This window comes from Moschus berezovskii, chromosome 18 (genome assembly GCF_049115385.1).
Source record: "Moschus berezovskii isolate FMDL1 chromosome 18, NW_MosBer_1.0, whole genome shotgun sequence".
Classification (NCBI taxonomy): domain Eukaryota; kingdom Metazoa; phylum Chordata; class Mammalia; order Artiodactyla; family Moschidae; genus Moschus; species Moschus berezovskii.
This window is the reverse complement of record NC_142477.1, coordinates 18,441,013-18,461,508: the sequence shown is the minus strand read 5'-3', so window position 1 is coordinate 18,461,508 and position 20,496 is coordinate 18,441,013. Positions and strand designations below refer to the sequence as shown.

The 20,496-nt window shown below is 45.8% G+C and overlaps 1 protein-coding gene across 4 annotated transcripts in view; it reads right to left on the bottom strand.

Annotated features, from left to right (window-relative positions):
• The window catches only part of TRIO (trio Rho guanine nucleotide exchange factor), a 362,249-nt gene that overhangs the window by 102,608 nt on the left and 239,145 nt on the right, over positions 1 to 20,496 (bottom strand). For all 4 annotated transcript variants that reach the window (XM_055422254.2, XM_055422251.2, XM_055422253.2 and 1 more), the window contains exons 22-31: positions 14,692 to 14,886; positions 14,476 to 14,591; positions 13,579 to 13,645; positions 12,753 to 12,862; positions 11,000 to 11,069; positions 10,347 to 10,436; positions 8,043 to 8,135; positions 5,521 to 5,632; positions 3,727 to 3,917; positions 1,577 to 1,678 (exon numbers count right to left, since the gene is read on the bottom strand). In XM_055422254.2, the coding sequence (XP_055278229.2) occupies positions 1,577 to 1,678; positions 3,727 to 3,917; positions 5,521 to 5,632; positions 8,043 to 8,135; positions 10,347 to 10,436; positions 11,000 to 11,069; positions 12,753 to 12,862; positions 13,579 to 13,645; positions 14,476 to 14,591; positions 14,692 to 14,886 (1,146 nt within the window). The remainder of the gene's footprint in view (positions 1 to 1,576; positions 1,679 to 3,726; positions 3,918 to 5,520; positions 5,633 to 8,042; positions 8,136 to 10,346; positions 10,437 to 10,999; positions 11,070 to 12,752; positions 12,863 to 13,578; positions 13,646 to 14,475; positions 14,592 to 14,691; positions 14,887 to 20,496) is intronic.

Sequence of the window (20,496 nt, the reverse complement as noted above, 5' to 3'; positions counted from 1 at the left end):
GTCGCATCACCACCATGGTTTCCACCACCATCTACACCCTCACCACCATCTATGCCATAACCACCATCACCACTGCTGAAATATCCACTACCACCTACACGACTGCCACCGCCACCTACAGCCTCACCACCAAGCAATCTCTGAAATTACTAAGGACGTCATTTCCTTTAGTCTCTTGCTAGAAGTCAGAAAAATACTACCCCAAATTCCCTAGAAAACAAATTTTCATTTGGTAAAGCCTGTAGGAAATCTGACTGTTCAACTGCATCATGGGTATTTCATTTAGGACAGAATAAATATGGCTAAATAATAACATATCTGACTAAAATAACTGGCATGATTTCTCAGATGCACCCTTGGGCATTTGTCACTGCAGCTAATCTGGAGAAACACTCAACCAAAGTTGGAAGTTTTTAGGTCTTGAATATACTTTGAAATTTTATGCCTTAGAAAAAGCTCAGCTATCTAATATCTAGCTATCAGTGCAATTTATATTTTATAGGGCTTTACACCAGGACTAACAGAAAAATACACTGGGTTGGTAATTATATATCCACTGCAAAACAATCCATCATTTCCACGTGAATAAAGACCTTAGGAACACGATGGATTCCATAGTCAGTGGCCACTCTGTGCGAGGGCAGGACTGCTGAATAACTCGGAGTCGCTGGGAATACCGCAGAGACAGGAAAGGAAAGTAAAAGACAAAATCACTGACATGCAAGTCCACACACCAGAGGCCCATCAAGCTGCTGGCTCCTCTCCCAATATTCTACAATCTTCAGCTACATCTGCCCCCAAACATCCTGAAGTTTCTTATGGTCTTTGCAAACAGCTCAAAAAGACAGTTCCAGCTGTATTTTCTTAAACATGGGAGAAGCAAAGTCCCTAAAACATCCTTAGAGTCCTCCATCATTCCTAGGAGAGGTCAATATAATCAAAACAGAGCTCAAATCAAATACTCAAAGATATATTCCTCTCTCAAAGACTATATACTCAAAAACAACCTCAGTGTTTATGAATACTTCAAATGATAACATACCAAACCCTGTACCTGATCATGCCCCCCACCCTTCTCTGCTTCCAAACTAGAAAGCCAAAGAGTCTAGGACCCCATAGAAATTCTGGGCACATTCAGCCTTGAAAGTGTCAAAAGGCCCTCAAAGATGCATCAATGCCTATTTTCCTCTGGAAACCAGAGGTCAAGTGTACAATGGGAGCTACTGGTCCATAGCTCCCTCCTTTTGTACCTTGACTTGCTGTATCTCTTAATCACCCCGGATAAATACTTACTTAAAAAAAACACTCTGTAAGACTGGAAGCATGGAGAAGATGAGAAAGATGTTTCTCCATGTGATCTTTTGTAGGCAGCAAAAGTTTAGCTCAAGGTACTGCACCGCTAGAACACCACACTGGATTCATCCTACTGTTCTTTCTCTGGTAATCACCAAGCTTAGGGCCCACCAAGGAAACAAAAAGAAGGACACGACAACCTGTTTCAACAACAGGAAAAGGCACGCGTGTAACAGATATGGTGAACGTGTCAGAGTGCATTCCCCAGCTTCAGTGGACGTACCTTAAGGACAATCTTATTATCCGAAGTTGGCGTCCTCCCCACCCACAGTGCGAATTTGCAAGGGTCTCCTTCAACGTGCTCTGTGACACCCAGCTCTGAGGTCTGGATAAAAAAAGACAATTACATGATGAGGCGGGATACAGAACAGAGAGCGAGGAAGTCATTTTTGGTGACTTGTGGTCAAGCTGCGTTGTAACGACACAGTTTGTTTACACTGATACACAGTCCTTGGATCTCACTTCAGTTCAAATGAGGAAATTTTGTTCTTAGGCTACCCAAGACTGGCTTCATCTCTTTCGCTTCCTCTGAGTACTTCTACCTGGAAATCCTGATGCAGGTCAACAGGCCAAGTCAGGAAAACCAAGATAGCTGAAAACTCTTATTATTATCTGGAAAGTCAAGAGTTGACTATTTTCCACCTGTAAACACTAAGATGAGTCTGTCCTAGCTGTGACAGAGCTGCTGCCATGAATCTTCATTATCGAAGCAGCTTCACAGAAGACAAATGGCATTTTAAAGCTCGATTATTTTCCAGTGTGCTTATCAATAGCATTAATGTACAGTAGTTCACCAATCATTTTAAGGGCAAAAAGACAAACTTTCTGTCTGTAATTACATGCATTTGCAGGGGTGGAGATAAAGGTCAACATCTTCATCCCCCCTTCAATAATCAAGTTCACCCCAATGCATTCTCTCCCTTCCAGCAAGGGAGATGATTCATAATCTGGCCTCTGAGAGAACCTTAACTTTTAAAAGATAAATTAAGTGAAGATGTATCAGCTTCTAAAACAGACTAGAGTGGTCTCTAAGGGCTGATTAAAGCCAGCTAGTGAAATGGCTAGCCAGGAATGCTGCATTTTTTCTCTCAGTTACAATATGATCTAAAATGATGTCAGGCAGGCTGTGGTCCAAAAGACAATCTCAAGCAGGACACAAGCCAAGGAAAATGGTATGAAAGCCATTAGCCTGAATGTGTAAACTCCAGGTGATTATTAAGATGACGTCTACGCTTGGTTGTATTCTATTGTTCCGGGACTTTGATTAATATGAGGATATCACAAAAATGTGTAAGTTGTCCAAATTCCAAATTTCTACCAACATGTATAAGTGATCTGGCACATCTGCTGAAGAAACCAAATTCTCCAGGACTTTCTATTCTCCAACAGTGATTTTTTCCTCCCCCTGCCTGACCCTGCCCAGAAATTCTGTGTTGAGAGCCCTCTGAGGTATTGCCCGTGAAGGGGAGGCAGAGGTCAGGGGACCTGGAAGTTGACACCCGCCCAAGACTTTTCTGAGCGTTGAGTGTGGTTTATAGAGACTTGGGTGGGGCTGCTACCTGTGGAAAAAAGAACCAGGTTATGTTTCTCTTGCCAGGAAGTACACTGACAAGTTAAAGGAGATTTTAAATGCATCGCTGTATCTGTCAAGCACCGCAGGGAGGCTGTCTCTGGGTGGAAGTCGGGGGATGAAGGGCACGTAGATCTTTAAAGTGATTTTTGCTTATACAGTTTTCTCTAAGAATCATATTTTGCTGCTGTCAAGAACCGCTAAGATCATTTATTTTTCTTAAATTTATTTTTAACAAAAAAAATCAAGCTTCCTCATTAAGAGCCCACAGTAAGCCACCTGTAAGGCTGCTTAAGTAAACTCCAATGCTGGTGAACGAAACACTAATTATAATGATGGAGAATTTACTTAACCACAGTCTGATCTGCCCCATTTATCTATAAAGCTAGTTAAGGCACCCAGGAAATAAATAATTTAAGTTCACTTATAAAGTGTTCTCTTATCCTGCAGTTAGATCTTACATAATTAAATGGCAACCCACTCCAGTGTTCTTGCCTGGAGAATCCCAGGGACAGCGGAGCCTGGTCGGCTGCCATCCATGGGGTCGCACAGAGTCGGACACGACTGAAGCGACTTAGCAGCAGCAGGTTTCCTAAACTCAGGGATGTTGACACTCACAAGCGCCCTCCAGTGGATTCAATGTCAGAATTTCACTAAAGACGAAAACGGGGCAATTTCAGATGATAGTTTACAACAGTTTGGGAGGTTAAAACCGAAGGCAACCAATGCTAATTTTTCTCTACCCATAAAAAAAGTGCAATTGTGTCACCTTTAAACTTACAATTCTGAAGGCCTGTACTTACAAACAATTTGCTTTTATAAAGGTACTTGCTTCTGCCACTGGAATCTTTTACTTCTTTACTAAACACCAAGGACATCTCAAACAGGAAGAGGTGCCGCTCACGGCCCTTTCGGATTAAGGTTTTGGGGTCCCACACTTGGAAGGATTCCTGCAGGATCAGCTCTCCCTGAGACTCAATATTCTCGTCGAACCCTAGGATGTGAAGAAAAGGCACAGTCAATTGAAAGGAAATAAACAACGATGCAGGAGACTGCATTACGGCTGCTTAAACATTTGTAAAAGGCCCATCAATCAAATCCCAGATGAGAGTTTCCCATCTGGGCCTCGGGTTCCAATCTTCCTAGCACTGACAGGATAATTCTTCCTGGAAGACAGCCTTGCAGGTATTCCACACCCCGTTCAAAACAAACGCAGCCTTATTCTGCAAGTTCTCCTTCACCATCTGAGACCTGCTTTAAGTTCCCCGTCCCTCAGTATCCCTCCCAGCTTTCCACAATGCTCCCAGCTTTCCTCCCAGCTGCTCCATCCAGGACGGCTCACCGACCCACCCCCTGACCCCCAACCTCCACTCTACATCCTGAGCCTCTGCTTCCTCAGCCCAGAACGTCCTTCCTGGACTGCTCTCTGCAGTCCCAGCGTTTCATCCAGGCCCTCGTCTGGCCTTCCTCCTGGGAGACATCCCTGGTTCCCTGAGGAATTCTCTCTCCTTTAGACACAAAACCCTTGAAGTGAGTCAGCGGTGCTCTGGGCACGGGCTGGCTTTCACCACTGCTGTCTCTTTGTGGCGTGGCGGATGCAGGGCAGGGGCCGCTCGCGATCTCTTGCCCTCTCTACCAGCAGAAGCCCCTCTGTCTCCGTGGCCTCTCAAGCCAGCCTGCATCTCCCAGCATCCTCTGGGCCGGGGCAGCCACAGCCTCACCTACCTACGCCCGGGGCCGCGGGGGAGACGGCGAGTGTCTGCCCAGAGCGCTGACACCCTCCCCTGAGGCCTGCTAGATGGGAGGTGAACAGGGCCTTGACACACCCTGCACACCTGGCCACCCAGAACAAAACCCGAGGAGTGGAGAGAGAGATCAGCCAGAGAGAGCCTGAGGCCCTGGTGACCCCATAAGGGCTGCCCACTGGCTCAGGATTTTACATCAGAGGAAGAAAGGCGTTCTGGCTTGGCCCCTGATTCTGAGGGGATGGGGTGCCTCTGCCACAATCGGGAGCGCCTCTGCCGTCACCGGTAAAACAGTTCAATGCGGCCGATGGTGACGACACAGGCCAGCACAAGCTTTGGGGCAGGAGTACTGTTAAAATAACTCTTGAGTAACCTGCTAATAAGAGTTAAGCTATTACACAGAAAGCGCTTTCTTAGACAGAAGCAGTCAGGGAAATTATGCTCGTGATGATAATGTTTAATTAAGCATATGAATCTGATTCTCTCTTTACCACGCTGCACATCCAGCTCGGCTGTATGGGCAAGGAGGTGGTAGTTGCTTCCTGCAAGGCTCCCGCAGGTGATGCGGTGGATGGAGAGATGGGGAGGACACGAGCCCTGGGGGGACCGTGCAATCCCGAAGGGTGGGTCTACCTATCCTTCCACCTGTCCATCTGCCACGGACACGGGGTGCTCCTGCGGTGCAGAGCAGAGTGGCCGCGGACGGGCTTGCAGTGAGGGGGGAGCATGTCGTGAGCGCCTCGAGGGAAGCAATGAGACCAGTTCTTGGAAAGAGAGGGCCCCGTGTCTCCACTGGCAACTGCTAACTGAGCACGGAGGGGCACAGACACGGGGATGGGGGCGGGGGCCTACCTTCCAGCATGCTGAGGTGCATGGCGTCGTTGGCCCGCTTGGGCACGCTGAGCATCACCTCCAGCCCGTCCTTGATCTCCCCCTTGCCCTCCTCACAGCATGTGAGCAGCTCCTGTGGGGGACCGAGAGTGCAAGAGGTTCCGCTAAGGAGGTCTTCACAGAAACCAGTTTGTGCAAACCCATGACGGTCGTGGTAAGAACACATGTGGTCAGCTGCACAGAGATTCTCATAAGGGAATGCAGGAAAAACCTGAACTGCCTCTTTAGCCAGTGGATGGAGGGGTTTGTCCTGCTCAAGTTGGGATGTTTCTTAGGCTTCAGAGGAAACCAAATGCAGTCATAGTTGAAGATGAATTTAGTGTACATGTTAACTATTGAGCCTCAAAAATGACAAACCATTTAATCAGGGCAGCAAAGCACAGTCACCGAGAGGTTACATTCGAAGGTGAAGTCAGAGTCCAGTGAGTCCTGCTCTGCTGGCCACAGGATCCAGCATGATCCTGAGCTCTATCTTCCTGCAATGCAGGAGACCCAGGTTCGATCCCTGGGTGGGGAAGATACCCTGGAAAAGGGAACAGCACCCTACTCCACCCTTACTCTTGCCTGGCGAATCCCATGGACAGAGGTCCCTGGCGGGCTCAGCCCAGGGGACTGCAAACAGTCGGACACAACTGAGGCACTAACACACACATAATGTCCCTCTACTCTGGAGCTGACCCGTCTCCAGCAGAAACTGCATGGCTGTCCAGGTGTCTATAGGGAAACACTTCTCTGCGCTGGGATGTTCAGAAAGCGCTAATGACTGCAGGATGCCTCCCTGGGAAAATAACATTTCACATCTACGTAGGAGAATACATTTTAGATGAGTGACAGCAGGGACCACAGAGGCACAGTCTAGTGGGGGCCAGGAATTTTCTCCCCAGTGTATTAATGACTGTTAGCAGTCAGTAACAACAGCTTTCTATGTCCCAGTGTTCAGCAAGAGGGATGTGGCACTGCAGTTGGCTTTAGCCACATCCTGGAGGGTCTAGGGCAGTGGTCCCCATCCTTTTTGGCACCAGGGACCAATTTTGTGAAGACACTTTTCCCATGGACGAGTCGGGGCGGAGGGGGGGCTGGACGTGGCAAGAAGAATGGTTTTGGGATGATTCAAGCACACTGAAATTATTGTGCACTTTATTCCTATGATCATTACATCAGCTCCACCTCAGATCATCAGCATTAGATCCTGGAAGTTGGGGACCTCTGGTTTAGGGCAAAGCAGCTGCCCAACAGCCCCCTGTTCTCATGGCAGATGATGGGCACCTCTTATTCTGAGCCGCTTGGCATCAAGGGCTTTAAAACTGCCATGTGCTGAGGCTGAAAAGCCCTCATTGGGGAGCTCGGCACAGCTCATGATTGCTCAACGGAAGAACCCCTGGGCAGAATCAAGTCAGCTTTATAAGTTACAGCAGCAGCTTAACAGTGAATGACTAGATGTGAGGTCACGGAGGCAGGGATCTTAACTAGAACAACACGTGAAAAACAAAAGCCATCAACCTGGAGGACACTAAGAGGTAAACTGCCTCTGCAGAATTAGAAATCAGAGGGCAAATATGAATATAGACAACTCAGCCTCCTGACTTCTCTTGCACATTTATAGCAACCACATATTTCTGCTGTGGTGGTCATAAAATCCCCTAATGGGAATCTGACATTCTGAAAGCTCAGGAGAGCTTTCCGATAGGAGAATGCCATAATGGGGTCCTGTGACAAAAGAATGTAGCCCCTTTTTACTGCCTCTAGATTTTTTTCTTAATTAACAACAACAAAAAAGTCAATAAGGGTTTTGGACATTCAAAACTTCATCTTCTATATCTCTTTTATATCCAGAAAAATTACAAGATCTCCTATTGTGTTAGGGCTGAACTGGGGACATAATCGGGTTCATGAAACATTCTTACTGGGGTAAATGGGTGTTGGGTACGTTCTGACGCTTAGTAACGTTCAACAGCTAAGGAAACAGTGGGGTAAACATCATGAGATGAAAGTTGTGAATTAGTTTTCTTGTAGCCAAGAAAAGGTCGATTATATACAATAAATTCTGTAACAACTCTTACCACAAATTCTAAGGTTTATTTTTTTACCATTCTACTGTCAAAACTAATTATTATTTGATTTTTACAAGTGCGGTTTTAATTATAATTATTCATAACCAAAAAACAAGGTCAGTCTGACAGAAATCATGGCAATGGCACTAAATCATCCAGAATTGGCACTAAATCATTCTATCCTTTCTCAATTTTATGTTAGGGGCTAGGGTCAGATAGCAAAGTTCAGGTGCATAGTTAGGAAATATACTCTTATTTACCTGATACACTGAAAAATCAGTCAGGGCAAAAAATGGCAATGAATTAAAAAATAAAATTAATTTGCTAGATGTTGTTTCAAAAACTTAAGAGTACTTTAGATAAATAAAACAATGTCAAAGTGAGAACACACAATGAGTAAAATTTTGTAGGTTGAAGATGCTTTATACATACTTTTAAAAGCAGTTGATATTTCGTTATTCGCTGAACCGGTTTAATAAGGTAGGAGGAGATGGAATTGGCTAATCCATGCCGCTGCTGTATTTCCTGTATTCAAAAAAGAATACACCCACCACTGGGAGGTCAGACAGGAGAAACTAAAAGTCTACATTATTTATCCCGGTGATGAAATCACACAAACTACTTTTTCTGTAAATATACAGTAGAAATCACTATTGCTTCTTTTAATAGACTCAACATAAAAACAGCAAATCTCAATCACCACTTTGAGCCCTGAAGACACAGGGTCTCCCCTGCACTACAGGCCTTCATGTGCAGAGGCCAACCTGGGAGGACGACCACTCCGGGGCCCGCCCCCGCGGCCGTCGCTGTGCCCCGCCCCCCCATGGCTGTCGCTGTGCCCCGCCCCCGGGTTGTCACTGTGCCCCGCCCCCAATGGCTGTCACTGTGCCCCGCCCCCGGGTTGTCACTGTGCCCGCCCCCCATAGCCGTCACTGTGCCCCGCCCCCGTGGCTGTCACTGTGCCCCGCCCCCGGGCTGTCACTGTGCCCCGCCCCCCATAGCCGTCACTGTGCCCCGCCCCCATAGCTGTCACTGTGCCCCGCCCCCATAGCCGTCACTGTACCCGCCCCCTATGGCCATCACTGTGCCCCGCCCCCGTGGCCGTCACTGTGCCCCGCCCCCGTGACCGTCACTGTGCCCCGCCCCCAATGGCTGTCACTGTGCCCCGCTCCCCATAGCTGTCACTGTGCCCCGCCCCCATAGCCGTCACTGTGCCCCGCCCCCCATAGCTGTCACTGTGCCCCGCCCCCATAGCCGTCACTGTGCCCCGCCCCCATGGCCGTAACTGTGCCCCGCCCCCGGGCCGTCACTGTGCCCCGCCCCCATAGCCGTCACTGTGCCCCGCCCCCATAGCCGTCACTGTACCCGCCCCCTATGGCCATCACTGTGCCCCGCCCCCGTGGCCGTCACTGTGCCCCGCCCCCATGGCCGTCACTGTGCCCCACCCCTGTGGCCGTCACTGTGCCCCGCCCCCCATAGCTGTCACTGTGCCCCGCCCCATGGCCATCACCGTGCCCGCCCTGCGGTCAGCCTCTCTGGCTATAGCTCCTGAAGCTCCAGCCACGTGTGCACCCTCCTCACAGACCACATCCCAGCCCCCTCTACGGGAAACTTCTTTCACCCTCACTATAAGGAACTGTCTCCTGTTGGCTCTCCTTTTCACAACAAACTACTGTATTTCCAATCTCTTAGCTCTTGGCTTCCTTCTTAGGCCGCAGGGTTTTTAAATGATTTTGAGTCCGAACATTATGTGTGCCACACGCTCTCATTGTTTCTTAGGCCTTAAATAATTCTAAAACTGCACAGGGCCACGGTGGTGGGCTCCACACAATGGCGAAGACCCAGGGTCGTGTGAAATACTGGAAAGAAAGGGCCACCGTGGGCTGAGATTGGGCTTCCTATTCACCCAGCCAGGGACGTGTAACTACCGGTCATGAGAATGACAACTAACAAAGGGCCATCTACAGCCAAGGCTCTACTTCAAAGACAGAAGCTAAAGAAGAGCAGAGCAGATGATCACAGGTGGCCACGTACAAATGTGAGCATGGGAACAAGTCTAATAACCTCGTGGACTTACACACCAAATTACATCTAACATTCGGAAGTACCTTATCTTTAATCAAAACAAAATGTATTTGGAACATCTGACTATGTTCTGGAAACCCCCCCAATCACTTTATGTATCATAAGACTCCATCTTTTTTTGTTCTAAACAACCTCTCTGTAAAGCTGTTCCAAAAAAATGAACTATGTTTACATCCATGAGAATACAGTTAACCTCCCAACAGTCTGAGTGGTTACAGTGCCATTTGTACAATGTTACTGGGAGGCTGCTTTTGGAAATTAAGTACATCATGAAACTGAAATGGGAAAAATAAGTGATTAAAAATATTCAAAATCATTTCTGTTTTATAGAGGAGAAAAGATACTTAGTTTCATCGTTTATACTCATATGTACAGTATTACAAATAAAAAACTAGTGAGTGTATATAAATTGTAAGTAAAGACATATATACACATGTGCATATTACAGTCTGAAATTTTTATAGTACATACAGCTTTCAGTACTATAGAAAAATATTTTAAAAACATAAGTGTAAGAATATTCCACTTTAAATGTGATAAAAATGATATCATACTAATTAGGTGAAAGTTATGAGTCACCCTACATTTAACGTACACCAAAAGCAACTTAGAAAATACCACAGCTTTTTTTTTTAGTAATCTATTACTTACATCAAAGTAGGATCCTGCATGCTCTAATATCAGCTGAGTAGAATCAGGCTTATTTTTGCAATACGTGACATACATCTGAAACTTGTCTGCCTATAAACAAAAAGAAAATTAGAGTAGTATCCCTTGCAAATGGCAATAAGTCAAATTATGACAAACTCTTTATGTAGAAAAGAAGCTGGGTGTGTAAATGAAATTTAAGCCTCCAATTTAAGAAACTTTCTAAAGAAAGATATTAAAATAAGAAACATGTCCTGTGATAGATAGGACACATGTCCAGAAACCTCCCCTGGCCCAGTGAGTCAGGACAGAGCCCCAGCCTCTCTTTCTACAACAGTGCATGCAAACCTGCATGTCACACTGAGACAGCAGGGCCTGTCAGCAGGACTCACAGTTACATAGGAATCCCCAAGGCCATGCGGAGGCCTGGCATGTTCACTCAACCTTCTCTACCAAGCCAGCACTACTGCTAATGAAAAGTTAGTTCCACAGTAATAACTGGTTGGAGAACGTAATTCTTTGGGGGTAAAGTCTGCTTTTCTGTCTGCAGACACCAGGAGAAAAGGATGCCATTTGAGAAGTGGACAGTGTTCCTTCTAACATCCCTCAAAGCCACTGAACAGTAGTGACAGAACAAGCTGCTGAGGTTTCATTACCCAGGTTACAAAGCAATGTCCCACGTCTTCCGGCAACTGCTCATATTTTTCCAGCTCTTTTAGGAATATGCTGCAGAGAGTAACAACGGTATTATATTATTAAGGTGTCCTAAAGCATTTTAAGCGGAGAAGGCAATGGCAAGCCACTCCAGTATTCTTGCCTAGAAAATCCCATGGATGGAGGAGCCTGGTGGGCTGTAGTCCATGGGGTCGCTTTCACACATTGGAGAAGGAAATGGCAACCCACTCCAGTGTTCTTGCCTGGAGAATCCCAGGGAAGGGGGAGCCTGGTGGGCTTCCGTCTATGGGGTCACACAGAATTGGACACGACTGAAGTGACTTAGCAGCAGCAGCAAAGCATTTTAAGAGTGAGATATGCCAGGAATGAGACCAAGTATACCATGAATTTAGGCAAAGTCTGAATTGCATCATTTTAATCAAAAGCAGTGAAAACTGTATCGTTTAGATTTTAGTTTAACAAAATGTGCAGCAAGAGCTATGAACTAGGGTAAATTACTGTGACTTTCATACAATTAATAAGTTCAGCCTTCAGATACTTTCTGGGCTTCCCTTGTGGCTCAACTGGTAAAGAATCTGCCCGTGATGCAGGAGGCCTGGGTTCGATCCCTGGGTTGGGAAAATCCCCTGGAGAAAGGAAAAGCTACCCACTCCCAGTATTCTAGCCTGGAGAATTCCATGGACTCTATAGTCCATAGGGTCGCAAAGAGTCAGACACAACTGAGCAACTTTCACTTTCAGATACTTTCCAGTAGAATCGTTACCCCAGGTGTTCAGAGGCTGCGTGCTAAGTCACTTCTGCTGTGTCTGACTCTTTGCAAACCCCAGGACTGTAGCAGCCCAGGCTCCTCTGTCCATGGGATTCTCCGGGCAAGAATACTGGAGTAGGTTGCCATGCCCTTCTCCAGGGCATCTTCCTGACCCAGGGATCGAATCTGCTGTCTCATGTTTCTTGCACTGGCAGGTGGGTTCTTTACCACTACTGCCACCTGGGAAGCCTGATATGTTTAGTCAGTCAGTCAGTCAGTTCAGTCGCTCAGTCGTGTCCGACTCTTTGCGACCCCATGAATCACAGCACGCCAGGATATAATTTAGGGGGTACTCAGTTCAGAGAAACAAGTTAGGTCTTTGTGTCTTTGTTGGTGGTGGGGTATGGGGAAGAGAAGCGAGGAAGACCCCGCCAGCTCTGGCCCAGCACCATCCTTCTTGGGCGATTTGGGGTGCACAGACTCCACCTAAAGATGCTGCTGCCTTTTTTTTTCTCCCTCCTTTTTTGACTTTAAAGATAAAATCATGTGCCTCCTCTGGCCAGTGGTAAGTGCACTTTACTTTGGTCACACTACCCATCTGTTCTATTCTCAGTTCTTGCCTCCTTCTTATTAGGAAAGACCAAAAACATCAGCCAGCAGCCCATGGAGGGCAGTCCTTTCTTTGAACCCTAAGAAGTAACTGATGGAGCAGCTGATGATATAGCTCGAGAGCAGCCAGTGTGCCTACAAAACGGCTTCCGGCTTTCCGAATCTCATTTCTATAAAGACTGAATTCAAACAGAAAGTCGAGTCTCTGTTAAAAACAGTCTCGAGAATGTCTGTCCTTGAAGCAAGACTGGCAGGCTTCCTTCAAATTCCAACAGAATCCCTGGGGACTCTGAGTATTTGACTGGAAACTTGCATTTGTCATGGCACTTAGGCACAGTGCCTAGACTTCCAGAGTCGCGAACAGGGTCCCTACTCACTTATTGTGAAACTCGTAGATCTCCTGCATGTTCCCGAAGATGATGAGCTCTTTGTTCACAATGCCCGGGGGGATCTCCTCCACGCCGCTGGTCATTTCCCACAGGTAGGTCTGGCCAGGAGGGAAACAGAGAGGGTTGGACAAAAACCCAGAGCACATCTCCAAGAAACAGCTACTTCACCTCTCCGTCAATACACACCCAGAGTTAACGTCTAACTAAAAACGTATCTTAAGAATGGAACCTCTTACAAAACAACATGAGAAACTATTACTAAGACAAATCTCAATTGCTGTTAATATTTGAGGATACTGTCTCTATTCTTTTTGGCTCTAAATATACTCCCAGTTTCAAATCTGGGGATTAAGCTGCTCCTCAAGGTACAAGGGAGATTCGTTAAAACTACAGAGCATCAGCGGCTGGCTGTAATCAGTAGGCGTGTCTCTCTGAAGCTGCTGTAAAATTCTACAGAGAGAATGTCAGCCAGGACATCATGTGATAAATGAAACGAGAGGATTAGCGCTGTTACCATCTCTGTAATGAGCGAAAACATGCCTGGAACTTCACAGAAGTGCAGAAACACGCACAGAGGGCTGCCTGTACACACTTTCAATCTCAAAAATAACAACGAAATGGGCGACCAGTTTAAGAATTAAATAGGTAAGAATAAACAGCCCTGGCCATCTCCCATGATCCGAGGAGCCTGGCGGGCTACAGTTCATTGGGTCGCAAAGAGTTGGACATGACTGAAGTGCCTGAGCACGTACAAGAATAAACAGCAAGACTGTATACACCCCATCTAAACAAACAAGCAAAAAAACTTACTTACATCCATACACTCCCGGAGGTCTCTTACGTAAGCCTTTTCAGTTTGAATTAGCTCAGCCATTATGAACCTTAAAGCAGAGGAAGACAAGTGACCAGTTTAATTCACAGTCAGGATACAGGCTTATTTTAACTATTCGCTTTTAGAATTTATGAAGTAATAAGGTGATTTTAAAAGCATTAGCCAGTGATGTGTTCTGGAAGATTAAAACAAGAATGCCTAGAAGAATAACAGTGCCCAGTCACCAGGTCAAAGAAAAAAAAAAAATTTCGGAAAAATTTTCGCTGTGGTACCCAGTGATCAGGGTTTCTCAACTTGGCAGTGTTGATGTTTGGGGCTGGATGATGCTTTGCTAGGGGCTGGCCTGGTCACTACAGGACGCTGAATGGCACCCCTGGTCTCTGCCCCCAAGATGCCAGTAGCGCTTCCCCGGCCCCTCTAGTTGACAAACCAAATGTCTCCACATACCGCCCAATGTCCCTCTGGGGGGACAAAGCTAGCCCCGACTGAGAACCACTGGTTTAGAGCCATCTTTGGTCTCTATTAATACTCAGTAGAGTTTACTAATTGGCAACTTTCAAACTTCAGCACTTGTATTATTAATTTCTCCTCCGCAGTATTATCATTTATGACCTACTGATGGCAATGATAGGAGAGCAAGTTGTCAACCCCATGAGACAGGGGCACAGGATAAAAACAAGACACTGCTTCCGAATCAGCTGATGTGGGGGCGGTGGACCCAGTGGTCGTTTCTGCCGTGACAATGAAGCACATTCAGAGCAACGAGAAGGATTAATGCCATTTGGTTTCAGAGCACACACAGAAGCAAGCGTGCTTGTCCAAGTGACATTTCCTTCACTTCCTCAGTGAATCCTGGCGGGCTTTTCGAGGCGAGCTTACTCTTTCCTGCGGGCAGATTTCCGCTTTTCCTCATTAAGTTCATGGGCGGCGTCTCGGAGCTTCACCTCTGAGCCGGGGATACTGGCCGGAACAATATCCAGCTGAAGACTTTTGCTCTGTGGAATAAGGGAGGCAGCGCACCTCTGTTAATTAAATCAACAAGCAGGACATGAAGACGCAGACGGTAACTTATCCCGCTGGCACAAAGCAACTTACCGATTTGTTGGACTCTGAAGAAATCCCTAGGGCTTTCTCCAAAGAGGTCCTGTACTTCTCCATCCGCAGAGAGAAGTCTCGGTACCTCTTATCCACGGCACTGACACATTTTTTTATCTCTGCCGCGTGGGCATGCCCCTTTTCACAAAAGCCGTCGGCCAGCTGTATCAATAGCTTCACTCTCTCTTTGGTTTGCTGCGAAAGAACAACAGGAAAAGTATTGTGAAGCAAATGAGTCCAACTGCCGGCAGCCAGAAACACAGTGGCAACTGGCCTGCCACTCTCTGAGCTCTGGACAGGAAAACGACCACTGGGGAGAGACACTCAGGCTGAACCCCCAAGTCCACACCCATTCACCTCCCCGTCCCCAGACTGGCCCCCTTGGTTTGGCTCTTTCCCCAACGAACGGCATTTTCACGGCTTCGAAGGAAAGTCTGGGCTCTGTCTGGACGGTGTCTTCACCTGGGAGATGCCCAGACTCTGCAGACTAAGCAAGCGGAGACTGACTTGGGGTGGTGTCTGCAGGCCACGACCCTCCTCCTGTGAAGGCTGCAGGTAGTGGGGAAAGACCCTCTGCCTCACGCTTCTCTACGTCCCCAGTTAGACTGAAGACCTGTTCAGGGCACCAGCCATCAGAGATTTTCCTTTTCCTGAGGCTGCCTGTGTGGCCAAGGCGCCTCCCCCACCCCACAGGCACCTAACCAACCCCCTGAAGAAGCGCCATGTCATACGCTCATTTCTTCTTTAATTCTCAGGAGATAACGCAGGAGGAGTCACCACCAGGGAAGCTGTCTTCACAGAGGTATTTTAAACTTGCTCCCCATGTGAAAACTCTCTCTCCAAAATAAATTTATTTCATTTTCTATACATATTTGGAGAAGGAAGTGGCAACACACTCCAGTGTTCTTGCCCGGAGAATTCCATGGACAGAGGAGTCTGGTCGGCTGCAGTCCATGGGTCACAAAGAGTAGGACATGACTGAGTGACTAACTTTCACTTTTTCACTTTTCATGGGCACATGGGAAAGAAAGATCTTTAAGTGAAGGGTAACTTTTCCTTTTTAAAGTTGAGGATAACCATAAAACAAGCGTTCTCCCTCCCTCCTTCTCTCTCTATATAATATGGGCTTCGCTGGTGGGTTAATGGTAAAGAACCTGACTGCGATGCAGGAGACATAAGAGATGTAGGTTTGATCCCTGGATCAGGAAGATTCCCTGGAGAAGGAAATGGCAACCCACTCCAGTATTCTTGTCTGGGAAATCCCATGGACAGAGGAGTCCATGGGGTCGCAATGAGTCAGACATGACTAAGCATGCACACACACATATATTTAAATATATATATATGTAAACATATATATAGACATGGCAGGAACTCAAATCTGATTTTTCAACAGATTTTTCTGTCACATCCACTGCATTTACTATTTCACTTATTATTATCACTAGACTTATATCCTTCATTGTTACCACTTCATTTATTATCAGTTTCAGCTTCCTTCAACATTCCCACTGACATTTCAAATGATTCCAGTTACTCTTCTGCTATGGAACCTACTTTTCTCAGTTAAGTCATAAAGATTTTCTGGTGAAAGCCTAACATTCAGGAAGTTGACTTTAAAAATCCCCCAAAGGAAGAAGGTCAGGGTTCAAAACCTGGATAAACTATCTCAGTTTGTACAATAAAACTTTTGAGCAGAATTCACTAGGTAGCCTGCAGAGCCAGCTGTCAACAACCATAGCCTACATGAACACCCTGGGCCTCCCGTGGGCTCCCCCACAGGGTCCAACTTGCCCAGCTCCCCTCCAGGCTTGCCGGCCTTCAGTTCTGTGCACCATGGCCCCTTTGGCCTGGAAAGCTGGTCCCCTGGACAGCTCTGTGGTTCCTTCATGTCTTTGCTCAAATAAAGGCCATTCTTAACTGGTCTCCTTGACTCTCTTAAAATTGCAGCTCACCTCCCTGCCCCAGGCAACTTCTGCCCATCTGCTCAGCTCCGCCCTATAGAATCAGTCTCCAAGGAGGTATAATTTACTTGTTAAGATCTCTCTCTCTCCTGGTTAGAATGTACCCAGGGACATTTACTTGTTTTGTCATTAATATCTCACACGCCTTCTCTGTGTCTGGTACATGGTGGACATTTACCAAATATTTATTGAGATAATAAATTAACATTAGGACCTTTATGCAAGTGTATATACACCTGTAACTTTAATGGGTGTAGTAGTAACTTTTAATTGGCATGAATATATAATATACAAAAAAAATCTCAAAACAGAAACACCCACATGAAAAGCGAACTCAAGGGACATTACTGTCTCTGTGGAAAAAAAAAAAAATCACTATTGTAAATTATATAAAAGTTGTTTATTGTTGAAATTGAGCAAAATTGACAACATTCTAAAAATTTCTGGGGCCTTCATTTTGTGTGGAAATGAACTCATGAAGAGTGAGCTCAAAGGAAAATACCTGTCAAACAAACCTTCTGACTTGTTATCAGCACGATACCTTTCTGGTTCAGACAAGCTTAATTTTATACCAAGGAAGTAAGAAGTCAAAGCTTCAGACCTAGAAGCATAAATTCCAAAGGGGATTTAAATTAGAAACATTAGGAAATTTTAATATCAGAGAGAATTAACATGACTGATGCAGGATTTTTTAAAAATCAAGTTGCCTAGAGGAGGTTTTCCAACCTTCTGAAAAGCATAGGAAAGGTGCTTTACCACCATTTAAGTATTCCTTTTCCACTGTCATCAATGACATCAGTGGAGGGCACTGCAAACAGCTTATCCTGAACAATTCAGGGGTCTGGGCACTGCCTCCTGCCTTGCTTCTCACACCACTGCCCCACGCCCCAGGATTCCCTGGGATCACGCGCTACTGTAGCACTTCCTTGTCAAAAGAAACCTGAGTATAACTGGACCCACATGGTTTAAACCCATGCTGTCTAAAGGCCAACCGTGTATCTTTAAGGGGTTAAGATAACCCCTTACGTGGCTTCACGTTTTAAGTGGTGGGGACATAGAAGTAAAGATAAAAAGAGACAATCTGCCTACATTAAAAAGAAAACAAAACCCACCAAGAAACCAAAGGAAGATTTTCACAGATGTCAAAATACATCACAAAACAGACGAGTTGTCTGTATGTGACACCAATAGGCTGATTCTGATTATATGAAAGTCAACGCAGACCGGAAGATTTCCCATAGGCAAAGCCTGGTAGATCTATAAATTTTCCATGTATAAACTTCATTTAAACAACAAATGCTAATCAGAGAGTCAAAGGATTCTTGATGAAATCTACCATGGCTATCAAAGATGGCAACCCTTGTCCCCATGGCTGCCTTTTATTCTTATTATTTAACATGCGTGTATATATATATTTGCTTATTCATCAAGTTACTGCTGGTTTCTCCAATCAGAACATGCAATCCATTGGCTTAGCACAGAGAGTAGCTTGTGCTACAGAGCTCGCGGTTGTTGAATGAAGGAATGGTGTGATCAAAACTTAGAATGAACCTGCTAATCCATGAACCTTTTATAACACTGTATTTTTATTTTAATTGGTACTTTTTAAATGCATTCATGTATTGTATTTGAATTGTACTTGAATTTGTATACATTCAAAGTGTATTTGAATTCACAGAATTCACAATTCAAAGGACACAAAAGGACACAAAGTGAAAAGTCTTCTCACTCCACATAGGCCTGCTGCCTGTATCAGCTTTGTGTGCTGCCTGTATCAGCTTCGTGCCTATGATGCCAGACATGTTATTGCATACAAACAAGTGTATGCATACGTGTCGTTTTCTCCCTTTCATTTTTTTTCCATGAATGCATATGATAAGCACTGCTGGGCACCTGGCGCCTCTTCGAACAACTCCTGCTTCTCCTTTACCAGCAGGACACAGCAGCCTCCTTGCTTGTGTAAAGAGATTTTTATGAAGGCAGATTTTTGTTTTTAAAGTGTACAAATATTATAATTCGAACAACTTCATCTTTAGGCATAATCAAGGGACTAGAGAAAAATAAAGGCAGACTGAACACTTAAGCCCACAAACTCAAAAGAGCCTCATTCATGGTGTTCTCAGGGTACCAGAAACCCGGAAATGACGCAGATTCAATGGTCTTGGACACTGTCTGGTCAAAGAAGGTGTTTGGCACAGGAGACTGGCAATCAGGGAGCCGTGTGGGGAGAAGGCGACAAGGCCGTGAAGGTTGACCTAAGGCAGCGGCTCTCACCACCTGGGCAGATGGTCACAGATGCTCTGTGTCAGGTCCTGCTCCCAGTGAGTCCAGGTCAGTATGTGCCATGTCTGGTGAGGACTGAAATTTGCTTCTAAGTAAACACCCAGGGCCTGGATGCAGGTGGTGTGTGCAAAGCATTTTGAGAAATTACTGCCTTGAGTTGCCAAGGAATCAAGGTGAGCCTTAATCAGACGGTGAGGAGAGGCTTTATTTCCATTAACCCTGAAAACGTTAGATACTAATTATGTAACTACTGGATTGGAAGATGTCAAGTCAGAGCAAGAAGAAGGTTTCTCTACGTAACAAGAGAAAACTGACTTCTTAGGAAACAGTAAGACGGAGGGGGACAGAAGGTGAGCAAGGGCCTCACTTTAACATGAAAAACTAAACGATGTCTCCCAGCACCACAGCGGGAGTTTTCTGATGAAAAAGAAAAGTAGCCAGAAACCAAAGAAAAAATGCTAAGAAAATAAAAAGTGTGAGCTGCTGTTTTCAAAATCCATGAGTTCCTCTTAGCAAAATGAATTCCGTACACCCAACAGACGAATTCTATTCGAGTATTTGGAAAATACAAAGGTCAAATTTCATCTATGATTTTAGATGTTTATTTTTTACAAAATGTGAGCCAAAAATATGCCTCTTACTGCTCATTCTTCCAAAAACCACAAGCCAAGTTTGAGGTAAAGGAAAATTTAGGAATAATGGGAAAGTCCCTTTGTACAGCCTCTGCTGGTGGCACAAAGCTGCCGCAATGCTTCGTCCTAGAAGTGACATTCGCACCCCCTGTGTGCAGGGTGTGTCCCCCCAAGTTGTGCAGAACAGCTGTCTGGCTGCACATGTGGCCAGCAGAGCGGAGCAGTGACAGGAATTTAAGTTGGGGCAAAGAAGCAAAACTTCGATCTACTTGAGTAGTATCTTAGGCATTTTCTTTGTATCTTTATAACCGAAGGACACTAAAGAAACAAATATAAATCATCGAGTGCACACAATAACTGTATTTATTATCCAGTTACTAACAAAAAATAACAATTACACAGCCAAAGCCGTGCTGGAGCTAGAGGAAAGGAAGGCAAAGACGTGATGCTTACCTGCAGAGGCAGCAAAGGCCAGCTCCCCTCAACTGAGCAGGCGGGGGCCCCCTCGGAGCACCCATGGCCCCTCTGGGTGTAACCCCCCACTGAATGCCAAGGCTCCCCGCCAAGCCCCACTGGACTGTGGGCTCCTCCAGAACAGAGACCGTGGCTTCCCACAGCCCAGCATCCAGAGGCTGAATGAAAAAAGGAATCTACAGCTTGTGGTGGGGGCGGGGCCCAGGGGAGCAGTGCCCAGGGAAGATTACCGGGAAGAGTCAGAAATCGCTACAGAAAGCGTGAAAAAGTACAAATCAACATGATACAAAGTAGCTGTTGTCATCCTAAATGATTTAAAAACTCCCCATTGATATGTTCTCAAAGCTAAGTTAAGGGCCACCTGAGAAAATCAATCTTCTTACCTTACAGGAAGACTACTCTTTAACAAAAATTGCTACCCAGCTTGACCACTGATTTTCTTCTCTTAAATC